The 20,621-nt window shown below is 38.8% G+C and overlaps 3 protein-coding genes across 3 annotated transcripts in view; 1 reads left to right on the forward strand and 2 right to left on the reverse strand.

Moving 5' to 3' along the window:
• Positions 1 to 6,037, reverse strand: part of SLC38A6 (solute carrier family 38 member 6) — a 65,770-nt gene extending 59,733 nt beyond the window's left edge. The window contains exons 1-3 of the mRNA XM_080641182.1: positions 5,860 to 6,037; positions 4,374 to 4,504; positions 1,662 to 1,735 (exon numbers count right to left, since the gene is read on the reverse strand). Of these exons, the coding sequence (XP_080497308.1) occupies positions 1,662 to 1,735; positions 4,374 to 4,504; positions 5,860 to 5,976 (322 nt within the window). The 5' untranslated portion in view covers positions 5,977 to 6,037. The remainder of the gene's footprint in view (positions 1 to 1,661; positions 1,736 to 4,373; positions 4,505 to 5,859) is intronic.
• Positions 6,038 to 6,104: 67 nt separating this feature from the next.
• Positions 6,105 to 15,256, forward strand: TRMT5 (tRNA methyltransferase 5). Its single transcript, XM_080641171.1, has 5 exons — positions 6,105 to 6,223; positions 7,553 to 8,208; positions 10,140 to 10,264; positions 13,237 to 13,891; positions 14,239 to 15,256. Exons 1-5 carry the CDS (start codon positions 6,219 to 6,221, stop codon positions 14,316 to 14,318), a joined length of 1,521 nt encoding a protein of 506 aa, XP_080497297.1. The 5' UTR covers positions 6,105 to 6,218; the 3' UTR covers positions 14,319 to 15,256.
• Positions 15,257 to 18,067: 2,811 nt separating this feature from the next.
• The window catches only part of MNAT1 (MNAT1 component of CDK activating kinase), a 233,046-nt gene continuing 230,492 nt past the window's right edge, over positions 18,068 to 20,621 (reverse strand). Inside the window, exon 9 of the mRNA XM_080641195.1 lies at positions 18,068 to 18,289. Within this exon, the coding sequence (XP_080497321.1) occupies positions 18,176 to 18,289 (114 nt within the window). The 3' untranslated portion in view covers positions 18,068 to 18,175. The remainder of the gene's footprint in view (positions 18,290 to 20,621) is intronic.

Here is a 20,621-nt window from a genome sequence, read left to right on the forward strand (position 1 = left end):
CAGTAGTTGAGCGTCAACCTATGAACCAAGAGGTCTCAGTTCGATTCCCAGTCAGGGCACATGCCTGGGTTGCAGGCTCGATCCCCAGTAGGGGGTGGACAGGAGGCAGCCAATCAATGATTCTCTTTCATCATTGATGTTTCTATCTCTCTCCCTCTCCCTTCCTCTCTGAAATCAATAAAAATATATTTTTAAAGGTATTCATCTTTTAGTAGAATCCATAAGAAAATATGAAGGTATTAGGTAACTACCACAATTAAGTAAAAATAAGTTTTTCAGAAAAAGAATAACAATTTCAAAATACGTCATAAAAATTCTAGTCAGGTTGCAGGAGGATTTACAAATATACTTCTATTAATGCTATTATTCCTGAATTTGAGATGCTGTTACGAACAACTTGTTACTTTGAGATTAACCTTTGCATTGTTTCCTAGCCTTTTTATCTGTCTGCACTTTTGCCCAACGCCCTTGCAAGCAGGGGCGTACACTGTAGGTTGTGTGGCCAAAGGCATTGGCACAGTTACCGCTATGAACTCGGGATCCTAAACCAGTTTTCCATTTGAATTACTTAGAGAACTTCTTAAAAATGTATTTCTGAATCCCACCTCAGATTCTTAGAAATGTCTATTATACAAAGATCTGCAGGTGTGTCTGAGGCATAGACAGATTTTAGGAAAATCAACTAGAGCTATGGATTTAGAACTGTGTTCTAAAGAGTCTTAAACTTCTCACGAAATACCTTTGAGTAGTTCTCACATATTAAAGCCAGAATAATTTCATTTTTATTTATTTTATGTATCTCTTATGCTTCTTAAATCTGAAAACTATAAGACCAGCTAGAACAAAGTGAACTCACCCACATAGATATTAAACTCATGATTTTGGCATCATAATTGATCTAATCCAAAAACAAAGAGACTAGACAGATAAAAAGACCAGGATTGATGAACATAGAATATCTGTTAATGCCAAAAGGAAACCTTATAAAAGCAGTTCTGTAATTCATTTACTGTATTTTTATTACAATTTAAAAGAACTTATTCAATACACGACTGAATTGCATGATAAAGTTCTCAAAATGGAAAAAAACACACACATAAACATATTGTATTAATTGCATATGCAACTGTCACTTATAAAAACTACCTTATTCTAGACTGTAAGTAAAAGTACAAACCTTAAATAAATCCAAAGCTTAGTGACCTTTTCTCCTACAATCTTAATTCTGGCAGACAGAGAGGAGGCAGGGAAGGCAGTTGTAGATCTGAAAGGTGTGGGAGGTGTGCTCCTTGAGGAAATGATCACCCTAGAAATGTGATCAGAATGAAGGCCTGTCTATTGCTTCCCCATTAGCATGAGGTGTAGATCCTTTGAACTCATTTGTGGTCCTTCCCCCAATGTACTCTAACCCAGAAAACTATGTTGTGTTGTGGAGAGAGGCAGGTAAGAATTCTAGTTTCCTCCTCCCATCCTGTCCTTAGATATTACCCAACAGAATTGCCTCTATATATCCTGGCCTTCTGAAATTCTCCATTTCAACCACACTACCTGGTAATAATGTATGCCCAGTGGAAATTAGATGTGAAACATCCAATCTTATATGTGAATACAATCTCAAGGGGCTGCTTCATCAAGTGAATCAGCATAATGTTTTTACTCACCTGTCTGAATACACATACTAAGCAGGAGATGAACTGAGAAAGAAGCCAGAAGAGCAACTATCAGCAGCAAAAAACTAAAATACAAAAGGGTACAAAAAAAAGTTTTTACCATATCTCTTACAACAATAATTTTTTTAAAAGTCTCATAGAGATGATCTTTGAGTAGCTGGATTATGGTCACTAAAGAAAGTAAAAAGATACTTTTCTGTATTTACCAAATTTTATTTAAGTGAAAATATACTGATTTTAAACTAAAAAAAAAAATCAGAAAGAAACAAGCTTTATTTAAAGTAAAAAGTAATTTCCTATTTTAGCACTCTTGTCTACTGACTGATGGTTCAGTCACTCAATAATCTTGTAATATTCCCTTTTATAACTATTTTTCCTATTTTAAGTTGAAACAAAAGTTTTAGTTGTGAAATCTCATTGTCCTCTCCTTTCTATTTCCCTCCATCCCTCCCCTCTGAATGATGTGTACCAACCACCCTATCATATCTTTATTATGTTGAATTAAGACTGAAATTCCTACCATCTATTAAACACACACACACATACACACACACTCAGCAAACCAACCTTCCCACCCCACAAAATGCAGTTAACATACTTCTAATAACACAATTTGAAAAATGTACAAACAATATAGCAATTGGAGTCCTGTCACAAACAATGTGAAAAACAACAACATGTATACTCCCCTACTTATTCTCAGGATGATACTGACAGGATACATAAGCTTCTACAGAGCTGACTCCAGTGGAGTGCCCCAGAGTTAAAGACATTCTGTCTTTGTGATCCACTGAACACTTGCTAATAAGTAGCAAAACTGAGAGGTTAAAGTACACTTGTCAGTAATCTAATATCAGAGACCTCAAAAAATAAGAGTTTGTTGTCATCAAATGGGAAATGTGATGTATGATATGATTCAGTGAGCACACATTCAGTGGTATATGACTGCATGTAAGACCCTGAAGTATAAAACATGAATTTTCAAAGGGAACCAAAAATAAAACCTGCCCTGGCCAGTGTACCCAATGGTTAAAATATTGGCACACACACTGAAGCGTTGCAGGTTTGATCCCTGGCCCTGGTCAAGGCACATGCGGAAGGCAAACAGTTGATGTGTCTTTCTCACATTGATGTCTGTGTCTGTCTGTCTCTCTCTCTCTCTCTCTTCCTCCCTCCCTCCCTCTCCCAACCCCCTCCTCCCTCCCTTCCACTCTTTCTAAAAAAATAAAAATAAAATGAAAAAAATATCCTTGGATGAGGATTAACAACAACAAAAATTAAGTTCTGTGATTATGTCTTGCCTAAGGTGTCACATATACAGGGTGTCTCCCCAAAAATGTATACACACTTTGAATAATTAATGCCAATGGGTTAAGTCTGAAAAAAAAGAAATATCAATTGAGCTATCAAGAAATATATGAATATATATTTTGGGGATACCCTATAGTTTTGAAGCTTTAAAGTTATGAAGTTTGCGATGAACAAGTCCCATAATAAAAACAAGTTGAGTTACTTAAAAGTTGGTTTGCTTATCAAGAAATTCAAAATAAAAACAACCTAGGGAACACTTGGGGGAGGAGGGGTTTTCTTCCCCTCTTCTTTACCCAGGTGCATTACCTTTGCCTTTCTCTCTCCTAAGCTCCAAGGAGTCCTCTTTTGTCTCTGTAACTTGTTTCCTGAGCCTACACAGCCCAGCTGGCTCACTTCTCTTCCTCTGTAACTTTCTTTTATATATGTATATTTTTTTATTGATTTCAGAGAGGAAGGGAGAGGAAGAGAGGGATAGAAACATCAATGATGAGAGAGAATCATTGATCAGCTGCCTCCTGCATGCCTACACTGGGCACATGCCCCAACCAGGAATCGAACCTCCTGGTTCATAGGTCAACGCTCAAACACTGAGCTACACTTGCTGGGCTAAATAAACTTCCTCTTATTATTTGAAAAATAAAAATGAAATAAATAATTTAAAACACCTAAATGACACTCTGTATATTTTAAATTTACTAGTAAAATAGATCTTTTTCTGACAAAACAAGTATGTTCATTCTACTAACCATGGTGCTAGATGCTAAAGATAAGGTTCAGTTCTAAAGGATTTCAGAGTTTAGTGGGGAAACTAATTTGCAAACAAATCATTATATTAAATGATAATAACAAAATGAATATACAAAGTACTATGGGAGCACAGAATAGCTAGGAATGTCTTTTATTTTGGGCAAACTGGTATATGAGCAGAGTCTTGAAAGATGAAAAGAAATAGGCACAGACCACATCTGGCCTTGGAAAGGAAAAAGACTACTTAACAGTGGGAGGACAGGAGGAGTTAGACAGCAATGAAAAGATTATGTGCTTTACTTACACTCACAAAATTGCTATTTATAAGTAATCTACATGGCTGATAAATTTTGATTCACTTTGGCCAACTTGACACAACAAATAAGTCACTTCTTAAGGTCATAAACTAGTGTAGATCAAGTCTCCCATTTTTTAAAATTAGCCACACTTTTGGATTTAAAAAATGCAAATTATATAGCATTCCTCCAAGCTACAGACTAGCAACAATAAAAAAAATGCTAAAATCCCAGAAATAACTTAATTAGAAATTGGATAACACCAGCTTCTGGAGTCTCATTTGTCTTACTGTACTATCAAAATGGAGAGGGTAGGGGGGAAGTAATGGTAAAATAAGAAAAAACTCACCTAAATCCAAGGATACCACTATGAGCCATAACATAAGCTAAGCCAAGGATGCCACTTCCCATGATGGCATTCATCAAATTAAACACTGAGAAACCATATGAAACACCTGGGGATCCTTGTCTGTGAAGTTCCTGGAAGCACACAAATTTAATAGTGTTAAATGTTTGCATGGTGAATTCAAGTTTCATCAAGAAATGATTGACAGGTTATTTGCAGGACCACAAGCATTGTGTGACACACTAGCTGCTCAGTCAGGACTAGCTGCTTTCCTTTCCTTCCCTTCTCACCTCCCACTAGCAGCTCCAGGAATCTAGTTTCCTAGGAAAATCATCTCCACCACTACAGAAGCCAGGTAGGCTTCAGGAAGAGCAGTGATTAATCTGTGATTGCAAAAGATTAAGATAGGATTGGAATGGAGTGGGGAGGGAGAGCAGGCTGATGGCCTCAGCTCCTGATTACTGAAGAATTCCTGAGTCATCTTGAGGCTGCTGTACACAACTGTTGCTCCCCAATTGCTAGTAGGGCAACACTAAGTTTTTGGGTTTTTTGGTGTGTTTGTTGTTGTTGTTGTTGTTGTTGTTGTTGTTGTTAATCCTCACACAAGGATATTTTCCATTGATTTTTTTAAATTTTTTTTTTAGAGAGAGAGTGGAAGAGAGAAGAAAGAAACATCAGAGACACATCGATTGGTTGCCTCCCGCATGCACCCTGAACAGGGTTGGGGATGAGCCTCCAACCAAGATACCATCCCTTGACCCTAATCTAACATGCGACACTTCCCTCAGTCCGCAGGCTGACGTTCTATCCAGTGAGCCAAACGGGCTAGGGCTAATTTTTATATTACTTAATGAATTAAGTCCACCCAACTGGACCTTGCAATGACGGTAGAATCAGCAATTCATTTTGCTCTTGAGGATATTTCTGAAAATACCCTCCCCCAAAATAGCATTTGGGAACAAGGTCCTAGCCTAGAATCTGTTAATCCAGGGACTTGAGTTAAAAAGTCGAGTACCCATTGCACAGGTTTCAGGGTCAGGAAAGTGTTCTGTACTTATTACCGGGCCACCTCCACTACTTTACAGTTAAGGATCTCTGTATTAAGATGTTTACAGGCCACCAATGACTAAGTCAAGAAAAGAAAATCTTGTGACTCTTGCAAAAATCTCACAAGACTGGTGGAGGAAACGGGAAGCTGACAAAGATATCTCAAAACAGCAGTGAGCCACCTAACCCAAGGGCTGCTCCTCCGGTCGTGTATTCCGCTGTACCTGTTCCACCTGAGCCTGCCTGCGCCTGAAGTCAGCTTTTCTTCCCAGGGCACGTTAGGGTGTTCTCACATTTATGCACACCGCCGAATCTGAATCTCTACTGCTGCCTTCACGCCCCTCTCCCCGTGCCATCCCCCTCTTTTCCCGGTCTTATTTGGCAGGCACTTCAGGGGAGCCGGGTGGCAGTCAGCGCCAAGAGGGTAGCGGAGCCAACTTACGTTGCTTAGCAACGGGCTCAACTCTTCCGCCTGCGCCTCCGCCTCCGCCTCCTCGGGCTGCTGGGAAGAGACGTACCAGCCCGGCTGGACGTTGATGACTCCCCAGGGCGCCTCCATGATGCTCGCTGGCCAACGACTAGGTCCATCTGCGAGCTACTACCCCAGTCCTCCCGTCGTCAGTCGCGCCAGAGGCGGAGCTTTAGGCCCGGCCCTTCCGGGTTCCCGTACCCTCCACAAGGCCCAGGAGAAAGAAGGGAATCGACGCGATCGGATGACGTTTCTCCTAGGCGGCGCGCAGTGATGATGTCATCCAGAGCCAACCCATCCACCAGCGACCCATTTCCGAGCTGCACCAGAGCATGAGGTGAGGGATCTGAGTCGTGGAGCCAGAGGCGGAGCGACACCACCAATTAGGTGGTGACCTTGGGGAGGTGACTGCCGTGGGGCCTTTTTTAGTTCGTAGGGGCTGAGGCTCCGCCTGCGGTACCTGCCTGCCCGGGGCTGCTGTCCTCCGCGCTGTCCAGGCGCCTAAACGTCGCGAGGTCACCCATTATCAGCCCTGGTGCTGAGCCCAGGTTCGAGTGCTGGGTAGTGAGGAACGGTTTATTCTTTTCAAAAGCTTTCTGATAGGCCCTGTAGCCACATTTTATATAGGGGAAGCCAGTCTTAATTGACCCAGGACCACACAGCTGGTTAACTAATGGACCCAATTTGAACCCTGGCTGTGAAGTCTGACATTTGCTTTACAGGGTTGGTTGGGGCAGGACCCGTTCCTCTTAAATTTACTTCCTTAGTATTCAAGAAGGCAAAGTTAATATATATATATATATATATATATATATACATATATATATATATATATATATATATATATATATGATTTTAGAGAGAGGGAGAGGGAGAAAGATATAGAAACATCAATGATGAGAGAATCATTGATCAGCTGCCTCAGGCATGCCCTACACTGGGGATAGAGCCCGCGTGTGCCCTGATGGGGAATCAGCTGTGTGACCTCCTGATTCATTGGTCAGCACTCAACCACTGAGCCACTCGGCGCAAGACAGTAACCGATACTCTTAATGGCATGTGTATATAACACCCAGTAAAAAACTGTCCTCAAAATACCGAAACCTCGCTATAGGCAGGACTTGGGGCAATAAAGCCTAAAAGGTAACATTGCAGTATATTAATAACATAGGCACTGAAATCAGACCTGGGTTTTAATCCTTGCTCAGCCATTTACAAACAAGGAGACTGGGTGAGTTAACCTATGTCTGAGCTTTAGTTTACTCATTTATAAGATGAAAATGTGAGCCCTAACCAGTTTGGCTCGGTGGATAGAGCATCGGCCTGCGGACTGAAGGGTCCCAGGTTCGATTCCAGTCAAGGGCATGTACCTTGGTTGCGGGCACATCCCCAGTAGGGGGTGTGCAGGAGGCAGCTGATCGGTGTTTCTCTCTTGTCCATGTTTCTAACTCTCTATCCCTCTCCCTTCCTCTCTGTAAAAAATAAATAAAATAAAAAAAGTCTTTCTGCCCTGGAAAAGATGGTACGTATACTCACACACCACTAAAAGTTTTAATAGCATTTAGCAGGTTATGTAAAACAGAATTTAGATTTTCATTCTCAAAACCTATTGTGAACATGTAAGTTGGTTTGTAGCTTTATGGTTTTTAAATGAATACTTTTTTAGGATCCTCTGGAGGCCATTTGGATTCTTAAGAAGACTTCTCAAAGTGGAAAGCCGTAGAATAACTAAATCAGAATCATTGATCCCATTAGCTTGGACATTACTGATACAAAAACTTAGCAAACCACCTGGTATTTTCTTGCTGGATCAAAGAAAAAGATTCTCAACCATGCCTGAAATAGAAACAGGTCAAAGAGACTCAGAATTGTTTTCACCACCTTCTGATGTTCGAGGAATGACAACACTTGATAGAACAGCATTTAACAAGACAGTCACCATCCCGGTGCTTAAAGTGAGGAAAGAAATTGTCAATAAATTGATGCGATCCCTTAAAAGGGCAGCACTGCAGCGACCGGGCATAAAACGTGTGATTGAAGATCCAGAAGATGAAGAAAGTAGACTAATTATGTTGGATCCCTATAAAATATTTACTAATAATTCCTTTGAGGAAGCAGAACTCAGTATTTTAAAGCAGCTTAATGTCAGTCCACAGATATCTAAATATAATTTGGAACTAACTTATGAAAACTTTAAGTCAGAAGAAATCCTGAGAGCTGTGCTTCCTGAAGGTCAAGATGTGACTTCAGGGTTTAGCAGAGTTGGACATATTGCGCACCTGAACCTTCGAGATCATCAACTACCTTTCAAGCATTTAATTGGTAGGTATGTCTTAGTAATATTCCTGTGCTAGAAATCAATTACAAAGTTCTAATTTATAAATTATTTTTTTAAATGCCAAATTGCAGAAGCAAGCCATTTTATCTTTTTAATTTTCAGCTGGATCTTAAGCTACATTCTCTTTTGAGGGCCATTTTGGAATACCCATTCCAGAGTCATAGCAAGTGTTAAATATCAGTTCAAGCTTTTGTGTACACAGTACATAAGCATAGATAACACTTAAATCACTTGCTTTGGCAGAATTCGTTGGCAACTCGTCACTTTGGTTCCCGGGCTTTTTAGTAGCCTCAGGACTATGTTGTATGCTAGGTTTCATAAAATTCAGTTTTTTTAGTCACAATTGCAAACACTATTTACTCATACTTTCATGGATTCAACTAATTGAGCCTTTTCTGTATGTCAGCACCATACTTTGGTTTTTAGTGCTCCTAGTCTTTTAGAAACGATGCTTGTGGGGCGGGAGGCTGGAGACAGGGGCCAGGACTGGGGTGGGAACTGGGAGGGGGGTCTGGCCTGCGGTGCACGTTCAGTTCAGGCCACTCGCGCTCCCACACCCACTAGCTTCACGTGAAGCGCTGGCCCTCTGCCTCCTCCCTCCCCTTCCTTCCCTACTTCCCATCCCCTCCTCCTTCTCAAAAAATAAAAATAAAAAAATAGAAATGATGCTTGTGTATGTTGTACCTCTGTAGCCCCAAATTTGAACCTGGATCCTTTATTCTTTGGCATAAAAGAGGAGTAAAATATTAATCAAAATTGCACTTGTCATTTTTATGAGTATTTGATGCCCATGTATTCTCCAGATTATTTCAATGTAGAATAATAGAACTTCTGGGAATTATTTTCATCTTTAAAATATAGTGCTTGGTATTTTGCATGGGTAGGATTTCAGAAATATGCTACCTTTGTTTTACTGATGCACTTCCTTTGTTTTACTGATGAAAAGGGCTGATAATGCATAATAATAGCATAATAAATACTTAAGCAGACCCTTATAATTATGACTGGGTGCAAATGTCAAGTCTAGGCTTTCCTATGATTGAGTTCTGATACCTGAAGCAGTACAGGATAAGAACAATGATTGACTAGAGTTTATTGATATGATCATATTTAAAATCAGGTATCTAGTTATCAGAGAGAAACTGGACAAATTCTGGTTGTATTTCAGAATATTTGTATTATTGAGTACTTTTTATTAACTTAAAAATCAAATTATTTTTCCTTATGCAATGAGATAGAATACAGATTCTTATAAATTTCTTAATTCCTGACCAAAAAAAGTAGGCTTTGATTAAAGGGTATCAATATACCATTTCTGGTGAATTTTATGTATTACTTTTGTAGCTTTTTCTGCTGTAGCAAATATTTGACAAAAAGAACAATTTTAATGAAAATTTTATTTAGCTAAGGCTGAAGAATCTGTTTTCTTTATTTGAAAACATTATTTTACTGGTATATATTTCCAAAGTGGAGGCATGTATTTCAAATATACAATAAAACAAACATTTGATTTGAGGCCAATGGCTACAGGGCTGGTGTTTTCTGAGATGTTGCCTCGGGCCTTACATCTCTTTTTTTCTATTCTTTACAAATTCCCTATGATCTACCTTTTTAGTTATTGTAGTATTGGTACATTTGAGATTTAGCAAAAAGCATAGAAAAGTAGGTAGACCCAAACTCCTCAAAACTGTTCCCTTAAAAATGTACCCATACATTTATTGTGTGTTTATATTGGAGGCTGCTAGGTGTTAATTTTTAGTAATCTGTTGAATTTTTAGAATTGCATGTCACTTTACACACATTAGATGCAGTTTTTATCTATAAAACAAAAGAAAATACATTTCATGTAGTTTTAGTTTTTCTTTTTTTAATTCAATAGGCAACATTTGTTATGAATTTTAATCTTTTCTTTTAGGCCAAGTTATGATTGACAAAAATCCAGGAATCACCTTAGCAGTAAATAAAATCAACAATATAGATAACACTTACCGAAATTTCCAAATGGAAGTGCTATATGGAGAGGAGAACATGATGACCAAGGTATAGAGTATTTTTGTCTCTTAGTGTGGTGTTATATAAAATTTAATGTTTAGAATGAGAGGAGATGACAAAGACTAAAATATTTTTAATACCCAGTATGAGTATGTGAGAATGTGAGCATTTACATATACTATTGATGGGAGTCCAAATTTGATACATTCAGGACAAGTGTATGATAATACACAGGGTGGGGCAAAAGTAGGATTATAGTTGTTTATATGGAAAATAATACAGTAATTAATAAATAAAAATACAAGAATAAACTGTTCTTCACATACTCACAATTGTAAACCTACTTTTGCCTCACCCTGTATAGCAATTTTGAATAGGTATATCTTTTGACCTAGCATTCTATTTCTAGGAAGTTATCTCAAGGGTATAAGTAAACAAAATTATAATGATGTATGCACTAGGTTCTTCATTGTTATTTTTATAGTAACAAAATAAGTAAACGAATGGAAACAACCTGAATGTTCATCAGTAGAGTACTCATTAAATTCTGGTATAACAATACAATGGAATATTCCATCATTAAAGGTTATTTAGCTCCATACTATTAAAATAAATTGCCCACTGACAGGTGAAGCAAGTATATAACATAGTTCATTTTTTTTTAATATATTTTATTGATATTTTACAGAGAGGAAGGGAGAGGAATAGAGAGCTAGAAACATCGATGAGAGAGAAACATCGATCAGCTGCCTCCTGCACACCTCCCACTGGGGATGTGCCCGCAACCAAGGTACATGCCCTCAACCGGAATCGAACCCGGGACCCTTCAGTCCGCAGGCCGACGCTCTATCCACTGAGCCAAACCGGTTTCGGCGCATAGTTCAATTTTAACTAAATATCTATGTAAATATGCACATATATCAGAATATTTATCAGTGAGCATATTTTTTATGTGTTATTGGTAACCTTTGTTATCTTTATACTTTTCTACTGACCAAATATTTTTATAAGAAAAATCTATTTCAAAGAAAAACGTAATTTAAAATATGTAGGAACAGATTCCTGATATAAAACAATTTATAATTCTCCACCCCCAAAATCCTCAGGAGTGCTGGATAGAATAAACTATTTTTTGGCCTAAAGTCTTAGAGTATATGTTAATGTGAAATTTTGTACCCAAGCTAGAAAATAGGCTAAACTCTCTAAGTTGACAAAAATTTTAATAACAAAGACTCTTAAAATGTTAAACATATCTTTCAAACAGGACTTTATAAAACTCAGGACAGAATTTATGCAAAATAATTATTTTTTAAGATTCTAGGATACATAATCTTAGGTGAATATTATTTTAAGTATATTATTTCTCCATAATTTAATATCAGAATATTAAAATACCATTTACTACACACTTACTGTTTGGCCCTGAGCTAAAAATGCTTGAAATTTAGCAAATCCTAAGAAGCCCACAAGATAATGATGGTTGTTATTAATATGCTCTTTATGCAGGTAAAGTAACAAGGAATGACTGAGCAGGGTGTTTGGAGCCAGGCTTCTGACTCCAGAGTCCATGCATGGTCTTTCCCTGTACAGCAAACCTCCACTGCCTACTACCTGTGTATAATTTATGAGGTCTGTTATGGCAAGTAAAATTTGAATGTGAATCCTTTGATAACAGTGTTTATTTCAGTCGACATTAAGGCATACACTTTAGTCATATGCTGATGGCACATTGTGCATGTTCTTCACTTGGTACTGACTCTTAGGGTACAGGTAACATCATCATCCTTCTCAAGAGATCTAAATGTTCTAAGAAACTTCTGTAATTTAATAAATGCTTTGTAATTGATTTCCTAATTCATGAAGTTTGTTCTTAGGACATATTTTATACATAATACTTTTGCCATAAAATATATGTTAAAAGTCAGTATAATTTCTGTGCTCCAAAGAGTCACATTTAAAATAAACTTTAGGAGCTCATACAACATTTAAGTACTATGTGTGTATATTTTAAGTAAAAAGATTCCTGAGAGTGAATTTGGCTGAAATTAATGCTGACTAAGGGAGTGAGGTATCAAAGGCAGCATGAATAAAACCAGAGGGATATTTAGAATCTAATTTTTAAACTAGATCTGTGCCTCACATTAAGGAACTGAAAGGGGGGAGTTAGAAAGGAGATTTCAGGAAAAGTAGTCACAAGACATATTTAAACCTTCCAGGTTATACACCCAGAAAGACTTTTAATTGGCAGAATCATGAAGAAACATTTCCAATTCTGGAACCTTACTAATATAGCCAGAGCATTTGATGTGGTTGAGAGGGGAAAAAATATGTACAAATTTGGAAGTAAAGCCCATGAAAGCAGAATATAGAAGATATATCTCTATCAGATTTATAGAACTTTCTAGCCTTTGATTCTTTATGAATTCAAATTGGGAAAGAAGAAAATAGAATGATTTGTTCTATACAATGGTTCTAATTTATAAATATGAAACTTGCAAAGTCCAAGTAACTATCTACAAACATAGCAAAATACTTGAAAATTGAATGACACATGACTTATCTATCATGCCTTTCTCCTACAAACTGAAAACTAAGTAAGGAGGGAAGTGCTATGTGGAAATGCTGTTTAAAACTTAGCTACTCACCATGAAGATACAGGTAGTGTGTTGTTTCGAAATATGTATTTTTTTCCCTCCATCACATCAGCCAGTCAATTGGTCTATCTGAAAATTTCCTCATGTGGTTTGGGAACCATTTTATGGCCCTTTATGATGGATGAGATAGGGAGCCATTTGACTTCAAAGAGATGACTTCTCATGAAAAAGTCTAAAGCAGGATTTTAACTGGTCTCTAGTATTCATGAACACCAGAATTCTAATCAAAATGCCTTTAAATGCACTGTTATTTGCTCCTAGTAGTAGTATATTGAAATATGTATATGTGCATAGATGCATCTATCCATATCAATGGCTGAAATTGAAGTCTAAGCAAATTAACCAAAAACTTAATACCTTTTTCAGGTTCGGGAAAACAACTATACCTATGAATTTGATTTTTCAAAAGTCTATTGGAATCCCCGTCTCTCTACAGAACACAGCCGTATCACAGAACTTCTCAAACCTGGAGATGTTCTATTTGATGTTTTTGCTGGGGTTGGGCCCTTTGCCATTCCAGTAGCAAAGAAAAACTGCACTGTATTTGCCAATGATCTCAATCCTGAATCCTATAAATGGCTATTGCACAACTGTAAATTAAATAAAGTGGACAATAAAATAAAAGTCTTTAACTTGGATGGGAAAGACTTCCTCCAAGGACCAGTCAGAGAAGAGTTAATGCAGCAGCTGGGACCACTGTCAAAAGAAAGAAAACACTCTGTGCACATTGTCATGAACTTACCAGCAAAGGCAATTGAGTTTCTCAGTGCTTTCAAATCTCTTTTGGATGGGCAGCCATGTGGCAGTGAGTTCCTTCCCATAGTACACTGTTACAGCTTTTCCAAAGATGCTAATCCTGCTAAGGATGTTCAGCAACAAGCTGAAGCTGTGTTAGGCATTTCCTTGGATCCATGCAGTTCAGTTCACCTAGTAAGAAATGTGGCCCCTAACAAGGAAATGTTATGCATCACCTTTCGGATTCCTGCTGCTATACTCTACAAGAACCAGACCCTAGATCTAGGTGAGCAATTTCTGGGAAATTAAATGTAAGCTGTAATACTTTTCATGTAGTTTTCTTAGACTATATATTTCATATTATTTATTAAATTTGGAGTGGGTTAACCTAATTCTAGTTAGATATTTCAGTGTAAGACCTCTTGTCATTTGTGATTGGTTTCTCCCAATTTAACAAATTTTAGTAAGTTACACTGTTCAATCTAGTAGAAGGCTATTTCATTTAATAATAACTCCACAGGAATTCATATAAGTTGAATAGATTAAAAACCTTTAAAATGCCTATATTATTTGCCTTTTGAACATATTTTCAAATGTTAAGTATCTTATCTAAGTTTTCTGGATCTGTTACAGAGAATCATGAAGATCCTCCACCTTTTAAACGCCAGAGGACTGATAAAGCCTTTTCAGAAGAAAAAACAACAATTGCTTAAATGACTTAATTGGAACTATTTTCTCCATCTCCCTACTAGATTGTTACATAGTGAAATATAATTTGTATGATTTCATAAAATTTTGGCATTTAGTTACTTTAGTATTGAACTGTTATATTTTGCCCATGCTGTCTTGTAAATTGAGGATTATCAAAAAGTTTAAATGAAATGTTTATTAAACATTTTATTACCTAAATTATACTATATAAGTTTATTATCTAAACTAGAGACCCAGTGCATGAAATTCGTGCACAGGGAGGGGATCCCTCAGTCTGGCCTGCACCCTCTCCAATCTGGGACCCCTCAGGGAATGTCCGACTGCCCTCTCACAATCCAGGACCACTGGCTCCTAACCACTCGTCTGCCTGCCTGCCTAATGCCCCCAACTGCCCTCCCCTGTTGGCCTGGTCGCCCCCAACTACCCTTCCCTGCCGGCCTGGTCGCCCCTAACTGCCCTTCCCTGCCGGCCTGATAGCCCCTAACTGCCTCTGCCCCCACCACCATGGCTTTGTCCAGGAGGAAGTCGGACGTCCAGAAGATGGCCAGTTGATCCGGTCTAATTAGCATATTACCCTTTTATTAGTATAGATTATTTAAATACATTTAAATATGTCTATCTCTTGTATACTAACTAGGAAATCACTAATACCACTTTGCAGACACCCTTAGCCTGTATAGTACTCTTATACTACCACTATAAAAGTAATAAGAACGAGATTATTTAGATCAGGAATATGCAAACCATGTCTGGCAACCAAATCTGGCCAGCCATCTGTTTTTGTATGGCAAGTAGTTTGAGAATGGTTCTTACATTTTAAAATGGTTAATAATCAAAATAATAAGAATTTGGGGACACAGATGCAGAGTGGCACATACAAGAATCAACCAATGAATGCATACATAAGTAGAACAACAAATTGATGTTTCTCTCTCTCTCTAAAAAAAAGAATCTATACTTATAAAAGCGTAGGTGGTCCTCACGCCCTCGCGCAAGGCGCCCTCAGGTCATCACAAGATGGCTGGCAGGGGAGGGCAGTTGGGGGCAATCAGGCTGGCAGAAGAGGGCAGTTGGGGGTGATGGGGCCAGCAGGGGATGGCAGTTGGGGGCGATGGGGCTGGCAGGGGAGGGCAGTTGGAGGCAATCAGGCCGGCAAGGGAGGGCAGTTGTGGGTGATCAGGCTGGCAGGGGAGTGGTTAGGTGTCAATCAGGCTGGCAGGGGAGCAGTTAGGGGGCAATCAGGCTGGCAGGCAGGCAAGCGGTTAGGAACCAGCAGTCCCGGATTGTGAGAGAGATGTTCAACTGTGGGATTGGGCCTAAACCGGCAGTCGGACATCCCCCGAGGGGTCCCAGATTGGAGAGGGTGCAAGCCGGGCTGAGGGACATCCCCCCGTGCACGAATTTCGTGCACCAGGCCTCTAGTTCAATAATAAAAGAAAACATGTATTAAAAAACTTGAAACAAGAAGATTTCCCTGCTTACACAAATTAGCAGTAGATATACTTTCAGAGTTCAGCATTTTTTGGTCGGTGCAAATGCAAGGGAAATTTCTGTCTTTCAAAATCCATTTAACTACAATTGAGTTTCCACCTAATCTTCAATTGAAAGTGAATAATGTGCTGTGTAATGTCATACTAAAAGGCAGATAGCAAGGGAAGAATCTACCGTAATAGAGTCTTACAAATGCCTTCCAAGCGATGAATATGCTCATAATCTTATGCTTCTGGATTGATATCTGTATTTGGCAGCGTCTACCTGTGTGAAAATGTTACCGAAGAGATGAGGAGACCTCAGCTCTTATCTTCTTGAGGGAAAGATTTCAATCAAGAGACAAAGTGTAGAAAAGCAAGCAATTTATTGACTGCAGCAAAAACTTACTTAGGGCAGTGAAACAAGGAAGGGCTTAGAAGAAGCAACAGGAGAGCCTAGGCTGGGCTGCTTTGGCTCTCTTGGAAGTCAGAGAAAAGAGGACCTTGGAGACAGATTCAAGGGGTTATCCTGGGATGAGCTGAAACTGCCCATTGCTCCCCAAGTTGGAAGTCTCAAGGGATCTCTTAGAGGTTAGGGGATACATGCATGTGGGAGAAGGGAATGGCACAGGCATACTCCCTGGAGAGAGAGTGCACTGGGACCTTCATTTTTAAGGGTTTTAAAGGCTGGGCATTTAGCGGAGGAGGTCTTAGGAGCAGATCAATAGAATATTCATCAGCTTTATGCTGATGTACCAAGATGAGATTTATTCTCTTATTGTCTGTTCTTGGGTGTGGTTGGCAAATGGCACTTAATTAGGTTTCTGTTATCTGTCTCCTTGAGTAGGGTGATTTAAGCTATTAACCCTCTGGTTGGAGAGAAATGCAAATCACTTACTCTTAGTAGCCTTAGTTTGGGGAAGATAGGACTTACTAGGTGGCTGCAAACTGCTGTTTCAACTATCTCTTAGTTTCCCTATCCCATTTGTCCTGGAGTTTTCCTAGCTTTTTACTATTCTATAACAAAAAGACATTTTTTTAAAGGTGAAATGTGTAAAATCTCATTACAGATAACCATTAACAGGTGATCATTTACAATTAATTTTAATGATAGGAAAAACTTAGGAATCCCAATTAAAGGAAATGTTATTCCTCCCAAAAAAGGCATTACAAAAAACACTCAATTATATCTGGAATTTTGTTAATTAAAAAATTGTGCCAATTTATCTATTTTTATATAAGTACCTACTTTAATGTCCTCAATTTTGCTTAGTCCACAAAGCCTAATATATTTACAATCTAGCCCTACAGAAAAAGTTTTGAGGACCCCGATCCAAGTCATTAATTACAAACTCAAATGCCTTCAGAAGCCAGACAGGTAATATAAGTAGACTAGAGGCCCGGTGCACAAAATTCGTGCACGGGGCAGGGGTGGGGGTGGGGGGTGTCCCTCAGCCCAGCCTGCACCCTCTCCAATCTGGGACCCCTTGAGGGATGTCTGACCACCTGTTTAGGCCCGATCCCAAACGGGTGGTTGGACATCCCTCTCACAATCCAGGACTGCTGGCTCCCAACTGACCTCCCCTATAGGCCTGGTCCCCGCAACTGCCCTCCCCTGCTGGCCTGGTCTCCCCCACTGCCCTCCTCTGCTAGCCCGGTCACCCCTAACTGCCCTCCCTGCTGGCCTGATCGCCCACAACTGACCTCCCCTGCAGGCCTGGTCCCCCCCTAACTGCCCTCCCCTTGAGGCCCGGTCCTCTCCAACTGCCCCCCCCTTCAGGCCTGGTCCCCCACAACTGCCCTCCTCTGCTGGCCTGGTCACCCCTAACTTCCCACAACTGCCCTCCCCTGCAGGCCATCTTGTGGCAGCCATCATATGGCAGCCATCTTGTGTCCACATGGGGGCAGCCATCTTTGACCACATGGAGGTGGCCATCTTGTGTCTTGGTGTGACAGTCAATTTGCATATTACTTTTATTAGATAGGATGAAGACAATGATAAGAAGTGTAGTAAAGTAATGAATTGGAGCCTTTATTCCTTATCTAATGGCACTTAAAAAAATGGTTTTGAAACTCAACCCAACCTCAAGCAAGAACTTGAGGGCTAATTCAGCCAGGGATTACTAGTTTGGGACTTCTAATTTTATTACCCTCTCTTCCCTCCCAGGGAGAAGTATGTAGATCAGGGGTCAGCAAACTTTCTATAATGGGCCAGCCAGTATTTTAGGCTTCATAAGCCATAATAAGGTCTGTAGCTTCTCAACTCTGCCAAAGTAGCCCAAAAGTAGCCATAGACAATACATAAACACTGTGTTCCCAAAAAACTCTATTTATGGACACTGAAATTTGACTTTCATATGCTTTTCATGTATTAAAAAGTATATTAATCTTTAGGCATTTTTCAAACCTGAAAAGAATGTAGACACCAATCTTAGCTTACAGAGCATACAAAAGCAGGCAGTAGTTGGATTTGGCCAGGGGTCAATAGTTCGCCTCCTCTTGATCTAGGTGAAGAAAATTAATTTCAAGTAGGAATAAAATTTTCTAGTACTGTATGTGCTAGGTTATGAATATTAAGTGTGGATAAAAATGATGTTATTTGTACATGTAAAGTGGTAAGATTCCTGCCTCCATTTAGTCATGCCTTAGACAAAATATGCAGTATGTAGTTGTAAAGAAAACATAATCCTTAAATGCTTCTATTAACATTCCCACCCCCTCTTTTCCTTCAGCATAGATAAATGAGCATGTGATTATTTCATTATTTAAATCTAGGCCCTCCCTAAACTTTCTGATGATGATGGCTGATAATAACTAAACTCTTTTTTTTTTTAAATATATTTTATTGATATTTTACAGAGAGGAAGGGAGAGGGATAGAGAGCCAGAAACATTGATGAGAGAGAAACTCAATCAGCTGCCTCCTGCACACTCCCCTACTGGGGCTGTGCCCGCAACCAAGGTACATGCCCTTGACCGGAATCGAACCCGGGACCCTTCAGTCCACAGGCCGATGCTCTATCCACTGAGCCACACCGGTTTCGGCAATAACTAAACTCTTGATGAATCCACTAGAAACTGACAGCTCATTAGATACAATTTTTAATTTTGTTAATTTTTTACAAGTTTTGTGCCACCTTAAATTGAAATGATTATCTCATCACCTGTTGACAGCCTAAAGATAACTTCTAAAAGAAGCAGGGATCAAATATTTATTGAATGAAATTAAGGAATACTAAATAATGCATCCAAACTATGATATAAATGTATTCAATAGCACTAATATCTGCTTAAGAGGAGAGTAGTTAATGGTCAATCATGTTCTACGTCATGAATTTCTTAACTTCTCTCAGGGCATCAAGAAGGTTATTTAGATTATGTCATTTATATCTCATAAAAAACTAGGTACTTGATATATAAAATTTCTTTGAAATCTTAAGACGATTTCTACTCAGACGATTTTACACAGCTGTTGTTTGTAAGTTTGAGCCTGACATCTCTAAAGCATGGACTCTGGAGTTTGACCACTTGGATTCAAATCCAGACTCTGCTACTTTTAGGTTGTGTTGACCTTTGTCAAGTTATTTGCCTTTTCTAAATAACTTGCCTCACCTTCTCCATCTGCTAAAGTGGGGAAAATAGTACTAGCACTGTTTTAAGGATTAGAAAATGCACAAAGCAGGAAGCATCATGCTTGGCACATGCTCAGCAGTTGTTAGCTATTCCTTCTGTGCTAGTAAAACGTTAAAAGTAGTAATTCATGCCAGTGGTTGGGCATCCACCCATGAACAAAGAGGTCACTGGTTTGATTCCAGTCAAGGCACATGCCCTGGTTGCTGGTTTGATCCCCAGTAGGGGGCGTGCAGAAGGCAGCAGATGGATGATGTTTCTCTCTCATCAATGTTTCTATATCTCTCTCCCTCTCTCTTAAAAATAAAAACATTTTTTTAAAAAAAAAAAAAAAAGAAGTAATTCATGTAGATAAAAGGCTTGTACAACCTTTTGTCTCTGAGAGAAAAATCACTGGAAGGATAGGGAATAACCTCATTAATTTAGAATATTTCTGTTATTTAGTGAATTATTGTCATTAGGTTAGCTTCCACCATTCCCTTTGATCTAATAGGATTATTTAACAACTCCTAAATTCTGCCTATTGAACAAAACATGGCAATAGTAAGGGCAAAATATTTAGAAAGACACAGAAGTTTTGGAATTTATTTGCCAAATCAAGTGCAGGCAATTCCCACAATAATAAGGTAGGCTCAAAAGAGTTTCAAAAGTTTTTGAAATGTTCTATTAATTAGTAAATTCCATTTAAATACATGATGCAAGGTACTGAGAACTAGTAATAGTGTTTCTTTTTTAAAGACAATACCTAGCTTTGTCAGCAGAGTTGACAGAGCAAAGCCTTAACTATAGGTCCAAAGTTCTCACTGTTCTTTGAATAGATTTATAGATTTTATTGAAAATGCTAATTCTCAGTTGGGGAATACTAATAGATATGAGAAACAGGATGCAGCCTCATAGAGTATAGATAAAACTAGACTTCAAAACAAAAAACCTCTTTTCTAATTCTGGCTTTTTACTAACTTGTGTATATGATCTTGCCCTACTCAATTATTTGATGCCTTGGTGTTCTCAAGTATCAAAGATGGTTAGAAGTACTGTAAAGATGAAGATGTACTCCTTAAATTAATACCTGCTTAGTCAAATAAGATGAAGTTGTTACATAAGGATATTTCACACAACTTTCCACTCATAAAATTAACATCTGCTATTATGGGGATTTGATAGGAAATCCCTTAATTTGCTTGAGAAACTATGTCCCATACCCAGT

This window comes from Plecotus auritus, assembly GCF_963455305.1.
Source record: "Plecotus auritus genome assembly, chromosome: 1".
Taxonomy (NCBI): Eukaryota; Metazoa; Chordata; class Mammalia; order Chiroptera; family Vespertilionidae; genus Plecotus; species Plecotus auritus.